Source organism: Nicotiana tabacum, chromosome 19 (assembly GCF_000715075.1).
Source record: "Nicotiana tabacum cultivar K326 chromosome 19, ASM71507v2, whole genome shotgun sequence".
In the NCBI taxonomy this organism is placed as follows: domain Eukaryota; kingdom Viridiplantae; phylum Streptophyta; class Magnoliopsida; order Solanales; family Solanaceae; genus Nicotiana; species Nicotiana tabacum.
Genome location: NC_134098.1, coordinates 146,354,587 through 146,361,876, shown reverse-complemented (window position 1 = coordinate 146,361,876; position 7,290 = coordinate 146,354,587). Strand labels below are relative to the sequence as shown.

Below are 7,290 nucleotides of genomic sequence, written 5' to 3'. Positions count from 1 at the left end.
AATATCTCCAAATCAAGTTCTCTCTTCTTCGATTTTCATCCTAGCCCTAATTTTTGAAAAATGACGAATTCAACTACGATGACGAGTGATTCTCCCCAAATTAGAGTCGGAACTTCACATGCAAGCGCTCTCGATTGCAACGACCCGTTGTTTGTTCATCCCTCAGACACGTCGGGGATTGCGTTGGTTCCTCCATTTTTTGGTCGGAACAGAAAATTACTCGAAATAGAGTCGCTCTATGAAAATGTCACTTTTGGTGAAGAACAAAATAGGTTTGATTGACGGAACCTGTACTAGGGAGAAGTATGGAGCAGATTCGTTCAGGTTACACTAGTGGGATTGATATAATTCCATTGTACAATCGTGGATCATGAGTTCAGTAGCACAGGAGCTTAGGAAAGGAATTGTTTACTCCTCGAATCCACAAAAGGTTTGGGAAGCGTTTTGAGAAAGGCTTGACAAAGTAAACGCGGCTAAGGTGTATCACATGAACAGAGAGATTAGCAGTTTGACTCAAGGAATATCGAGTATATCAATCTATTACTCAAAGTTAGATGATCTCTGGGCTGAGTTTGAGTCAAGTATACCATTTTCTGGGTGCGATTGTGTAAAATCTAGAGAATTTGTTGAGTTTTTACGCCAACAAAAATTGATGAAGTTTCTAATAGGACTGAATGACACATATGCTCCACAAAAAAGCCAAATCCTGATGATGAATCCTACGCCTACAATTGATCAAGCTTATTCGATGTTAATCCAGGAAGAAAGGCAGAGATTGAATAGCAACTTAGGAGTGCAAAGTGGAATTCTAGGGAGTGCACCTATGGACGGAGAATTCAGTGCTATGATATCGATCAACACCTCCAATACAAGGCCTATGAGGAATGGGAACCTGAAGTGTGACTATTGCCACATGAAGGAACACACAAAAGAAAATTGCTACAAGTTGATTGGTTATCCAACAGGGCCCAAGTTCAACAACAACAATAGGAGAAGAGGAGGTTGCAAAGGTGCTCTAGCAGTGGCACATAATGCAAATGTAAAGGCACAAGAGGAAATGTATACTACTGGGACAACAAACATTTGACATACAGGAGGTCTAGCATCTGCACCTATTTTTACTCATGAACAATATCAACAGATACTTATGTTACTAGACAAGAATAAAGAATCAGCTACAATAAAGATAGCAAATATGGCAGAGTCAGCTGCAAATGAGACAACTAACATGATAGGTAAATCTGTTACTAACTATGATTGTTCGATAATTGATTCTGGAGCCTCAAATCATATGGCTGGCTTCCTCCTTGCATTAGTTTTCTCACTCACAACCTATACCTTCTAATTCTAATTCTAATTCTAATTCTAATTCTGTGCATTTGCCTAATTGGGATAGTACTAAGATTACTCATTAAAGGTCTTGTTCTCTGCCCAATTCACAAGCCTTACATGATGTATTATATGTTTCACAATTTAAATACAACATGTTATCTGTCTCCAAATACACTAAGGATTTAAAGTGTTTAGTAGCTTTTTATCCTGATTTCTATATATTTCAGGACCTCTTCAGTGACAAAGTGAAGGGGATTTGTAATGAAAAGAATGGGTTGTACATTCTCAAACCTTGCACACCTGTCGCTCCTGCCTCCAAGTGTTTGTCCTCTTCTCTACAGAATAACTCAAATATTTTGTGGCATCAAAGACTTGGTCATGCACCTCAAACTATTCTACTGAAAATTCCTGCAATTAGAAATCAAAGTCCAATGACTATAGTTGTTCAATTTGTCATTTAGCTAAACAAACTAGGTTACCATTTCCTATTAGTACTCTTAAGTCTACTTCTGCATTTGAATTGGTGCATATGGATGTTTGAGGTCCATATAGAGTGTGTACCCATTATGACTTCAGATACTTTCTTACACTTGTTGATGATTACTCTAGAATAACTCGGACCTTCTTATTAAGAGTCAAAAGTGATGTATTTGTTGTTCTAAATGATTTCCTTCAACTGATTAAAAACCAATTTTCTTCCGGTGTTAAGACCTTTCGATCAGACAATGGTTATGAATTCTTTAATACACTTTGTTCAAACTCTTTTTAAATTCAAAGGAATTATACATCAAAATAGTTGTGTCCACACCCCTCAACAGAATAGGGTAGTGGAAAGGAAACATAGATACATTCTTGAAGTTAGTAGAGCCTTGAGATTTCAAGCCCACATTCCTTTAAAATACTGGGGTGAGTGTATTCTTGCAGCCACCTACATCATTAATAGATTACTTAGTAGTGTTTTGAATGGAAAGATTCCTTATAAGTTGTTCCATGGTCATCCTCCTAGACTACATCACATGAGAACTTTAGGATATTTGTCTTATGCCACAAGACCCTACTATAGTGATAAGTTCTCTGTCAAGTCTTAGCCTGCTATCTTCATGGGTTATTCCTTAAATCAAAAGGGTTACAGACTCTATGACATTGGGTCTGGAAATTCTTTGTCAACAAGAATGTTGTGTTCAAAGAACACATTTTTCCTTTCAAGTTCCCAGATTCATTTCCTTCCTTCCAATGCATCTTCTCCTGCTCATTTTTATCCTGAGCCCCTTCTTAATCCTATCCCTGAACCTTCCTTTGATTCAGCTCCTCCAATTGAGTCTACACCTATCTCTCCTGATTCATCATCACCTGCTATCTCCTCTGAACATATGCCAACCTCTCCTGCCCCTTCTCCTACCTATCTTCCTCCTGTAACTACCACTCCTGATCAACCTATAAGGCCAGGAAGGGTAACCAGACCTTCTATTTGGTTAACTGATTATGTACATCCCCCTTACCTGCCACTTCTTCTTCCTCTTCCTATCCCATTCAACAATTTGTCTCCTACTCCCATCTACCTTCACACTTTCAGTCATTCCTTCTTTTTCTTCAGACACTGAACCCTCTTCTTTCTCTCAAGCTAGTAAAGATGCTAGGTGGATTAAAGCCATGCAATTGGAAATTGAGGCTCTAGAGCAAAACCGCACATGGAAAATAGTGGATCTACCTGATGGTAAGGTCTCCATTGGTTGCAAATGGGTGTACAAGATTAAGTACAATGAAGATAGTTTAGTAGAGAGATTCAAAGCTAGACTAGTTGCTAAAGGCTACACACAACAAGAAGGTCTGGATTTTCATGACACCTTCTCCCCTGTGGCTAAGCTCACTACTGTAAGGACTGTAGTTGTTACTACATCCCTTAAGGGATGAGCTGTTTTCCAAATAGATATTCATAATACCTTCCTCAATAGTGACCTTGAGGAAGAGGTGTACATGTCCCTGCCCCAAGGTTTTAGTAGCTAGGGGGAGCATAGAGTATCATAGAGTATATAGGCTACTAAAATACTTATATGGTTTAAAACAGGCATCTAGTCAATAGAATTTAAAACTAATTCAAGCTCTCTTAGATTCTGATTTTGCTCAAAGCAAACATGATTATTCATTGTTTACCAAGGCTGACAAAAACAAGTTGTGCTGGTGCTGGTATGTGTAGATGACTTACTTGTAACAGAAAATGATCTAGAGGAGATTCAGATTACAAAGGTTGCATTACACCAGAAGTTCAAGTTAAAAGACCTAGGGGAGTTGAGGTACTTCCTAGGGATAGAATTTGCAAGGTCTATAGAGGGAATATTGATGTCACAAAGGAAATATGCACTAGAAATGATCTCAGGTGTGGGACTAGCAGGCTTAAATCCTAAAGATACACCTATGGAGCAGAATATAGAGCTTACAAGTACATAATTTGATGAAAGTATCAATGTTGGCACCTCTGATGAAGTACTGGAAGACATGGGGAGTTTCCAAAGGTTAATTGAAAAAATTTTGAACCTCACAATAAGCAGTCCAGACATTTCTTATGCAGTTCAGTGCCTAAGTTAGTTCATGCATGCACCCAAGAGATCTCATTATGAGGCAGCTCTACATGTAGTTAGATACATAAAAAGACAGCTAGGTCTAGGAATTCTCATGTCAAGCAAAGGGACACAACAGATTGAAGCTTACTGTGACTCTGATTGGGCATCTTATCCCATGTCAAGAAAATCTGTGACTGGCTATTGTATTAAGCTAGGAGATTCATTGATCTCTTGGAAAGCTAAGAAACAGAGTACTATCTCTAGAAGTTCTGCAGAAGCAGAATATAGAAGCAAGGCACACACAGTGGCAGGGCTAGTTTGGCTCAATGACTTGCTGAAGGAGTTAAGAATGGATGTGCAGTTGCCAATGAAGCTGCTTTATGACAACAAAGCTGCATTACAAATTGCAGCAAATCTTATGTATCATGAGAGAACAAAACACATAGAAATAGATTGCCACTTCATAAGAGAGAAGATACAAAAGGGGTTGATTGAGACTTCTCACATATCAAGCCAACAACAACCATTAGACATTTTGACAAAGCCATTTGGGCATCAGCATCATGCTTTTCTGTTGTCCAAGTTGGGAATGAAAAACATTTTCATTCTCAACTTGAGGAGGAGTGTAGAGATATAAAATATAGTTGAGGCATTTTGTACATTGTGTTATTTAATATGTACTCTTTTAGATACATCTATTAGTTGGCTAGTTAGGACAACTTTGTATATATTAGACACAATTTATACATTGTAGACATAAGAAAAGAAATACAAATTATAATTTCTCTCTGTACGATCTTTTGTCTCTCACTCTATATTTCTATCTCTTCTTCTCACTAGACCTTGCCTCAATTTCCATGGCAGATCTAGGTTAGTTTTGACAAATTCTGTTTCTGGCCCCTCAATTCCACGGATTTTCTTTTTGACATGTTCAAAACCAGTGTTTTAAACGCCTCTATTAGAACATATTTTGTATTGTTATAGTGGGGCATGTTTTTTTTATGTCTGCTGTGACTAGTGTGTTCTTACAAGTTACTAAAAGAAAAATCTTGAACTTTACATTCAATGAGGTACAAGAGGTCCTACCACTTGAGTGAATTGGTTTACATTAGTACAATCTGGAACAAGAAGAAACAAATATATTTGACATAGTTTTAAGAACCAAAATATAAAAATATATCTGAAACAAAGTGTCCACCGGAACAAAGAGTCAGTAGTGTTAATATACTCATTTGCATTGTTCTATAGTTTCTGTAGTGCCGATAATGAAGATTATAAATAAATGATGGGCTTGCAGTTTTGCTTCTTCTATCTGTTTTAATTAGTTTCTCCAAGTGAACAATTTTGACGTTTCTTGATTCTAAATTTTAATTTATAGAGGATTTTGATTCATATTTTTATCAATAAGTCCTAAAAACACCCTGTAAAAATAAAGGGATTAAATACTACTCCTAGTATTCAGATCAGACACTTACAATTCCTTTTGGTTAAGGATTGAGACCAAATTCTAACTAGAAAATAGTACTATAACAATTTGCTACTCATAAGTTAAACTTTTATTAGATCATTCTACCGGAACTGAAGAAAAATCAGATTTCATTAATTTCCAGTTTGTTGGTATATTTCAAGAATGTACAGAGTTTCAACCAATACTTAAAATTATGTTTCAACAAAGAACAACAGAGACCTTGCCTTTATTTCTGTCCTGAGAATGTGCATCTTCCTGTGGAGACAGATCTCTTTATAGAAACAGGATTGCAGACAAATTCTTCCTCATTATCTTCAGTTATTCTCAGCATATCAGCTACTAGAAGATTATGCTGCCTTGAAAATTCACCTAAAGACATTGATCTTCTGAATTCAGAATTTTCCCTTGAGCTGTTCTTTGTTGAAACATCACAAACAAGGCTAACAACAACCTCTTCGCGATGAATTCTTTCGTGATCATCCACCACTAAGATCAAGTCATTTTGTCTTTGAAATTGAAGAGCATTTATGTTTAAAGAATGAAGAGGAGCTGCTGAAGAAGGAATAGGAGGGGGTAATGATTGACTGGGAGATGATACTACATTAGCCCTACAAAGAGGGCAATTAGAATGAGATTTCAACCAAGTATCAATACAAGGTAAATGAAAAGCATGGCTGCATTTAGGCAAAAGCCTAAGGTTCTCATCTTCTTGAAACTCACTCAAACAAACAGCACATTCAGTATCTTCAACCAATCCTTCACCTTTCTTGAACTTGCATACTGTGATTGCCTTAATAGTTGACTCATCCAATCCAGCAGTAGCAACTTGCCATTGATCTTGAGGCGTCTCGTTTCGATTGGCTTCCAACTCTGTGGCTGCATTTCTGCTCCTCCTCCTCCTACAATACTTAGTGATGATTGTATAGTAGCTAACAAGAAGGAAAGCACTCGCTAAGATACCGATGATTGCTATGATGAGAGGGGAAAAAGCTGTGGTAGAATCATCTGATTTATCATCAGGAGGAGGTGGAGGAAGAAGGAAGTAACACCATTGTGGACAATAGACACTACAAATCCCTTGTGAACAATCCTTATAACTATCAAAAGGTGCCCATGGATTTGTATTTCCAATAGATCCCATGTTCACTAAAACCTCTGCACTAACTACTAACTAGTACTCATAATCAACAAAGCTTCCATTTTTCTGAAACAAAGAGAGAAAAGAAAGAACCCCATCAAGTGTTTTTGCCTTCTTTTGCTCTTTTTGTTGTTGGAAAACAAGGTAGGGGGAGGAGTGTAAGCTAAGGGGGCTTAGATGGAAAGGTAAGCAAAGTAGAGGAACTAAAGGGTAGGAAGTTGAGGTGTCAATTCAGAATTCAGATTCTTCAACTTTTGGAATTCATTTAGGTTGCTAGCTCAGCTTGTTTCTTTCATTTTCTTGGCTTTACTTTTATGCTTTTATTTGCATAAGAGATGATGGTTTGTTGAACAATGAGATGATATAAGTTAGTTGGAGTTCTCTTTAGATGGAAAATTTATTCATATTTTTTGGTAATGTTCAAATGGTCTCTTAACTTAGATTTGTGGAGGGTATTACACCTCCAAATCAAGAAAACCAATTCACTGTTTGCTTTGCTCCACCAAAAAGAAAGTGACTTAATAATTACAACTCTAGCAATTTTAATAGAATACATAGTTTAAAGCACAAGGTACCACACCTATAGTGCACATGTACCATATGATATAGAGGGACCTTAGGTTGTATTGTTTCAGACTTTGATCTAGGGCAGCTTACGGGAGAGCAACTGAAAAGAACCTGCCTAGGGAAAATAATTAATTAAATATTGGTTTTCATTTCTAAATCTAAGTTTGTTACACCTTCCAAGAGTTTTAGTTGACCAATAAATATTAAAAGAAGCCTTACTTGTTGCT

At 37.0% G+C, this 7,290-nt stretch overlaps 2 protein-coding genes across 3 annotated transcripts; one reads left to right on the top strand and one right to left on the bottom strand.

Annotated features, from left to right (window-relative positions):
* The first annotated feature begins 487 nt into the window (after positions 1-487).
* LOC142173770 (uncharacterized) lies at positions 488-1,087 on the top strand. The gene has a single exon (XM_075239417.1). The coding sequence runs from the start codon at positions 488-490 to the stop codon at positions 1,085-1,087; it is 600 nt and encodes a 199-aa protein (XP_075095518.1).
* A 322-nt stretch (positions 1,088-1,409) lies between these two features.
* On the bottom strand, positions 1,410-6,880 carry LOC107799393 (RING-H2 finger protein ATL52-like). 2 transcript variants are annotated; one of them, XM_016622500.2, is made up of 2 exons: positions 5,578-6,880; positions 1,410-1,740 (listed from the first exon to the last, which is right to left on the bottom strand). In XM_016622500.2, the coding sequence occupies exon 1, from the start codon at positions 6,497-6,499 to the stop codon at positions 5,585-5,587; it is 915 nt and encodes a 304-aa protein (XP_016477986.1). In that variant the 5' UTR covers positions 6,500-6,880; the 3' UTR covers positions 1,410-1,740; positions 5,578-5,584. The 2 variants fall into 2 exon arrangements, with proteins under 2 accessions (XP_016477986.1, XP_075094941.1); XM_075238840.1 differs by having other exon boundaries at positions 1,411-1,740; positions 5,583-6,880.
* Positions 6,881-7,290: the final 410 nt, after the last annotated feature.

Bases quoted from the DNA above. Each gene is read 5' to 3' on its own strand.
- LOC107799393 (XM_016622500.2), bottom strand. From the start codon at position 6,499: ATGGGATCTATTGGAAATACAAATCCATGGGCACCTTTTGATAGTTAT.
- LOC142173770 (XM_075239417.1), top strand. From the start codon at position 488: ATGAACAGAGAGATTAGCAGTTTGACTCAAGGAATATCGAGTATATCA.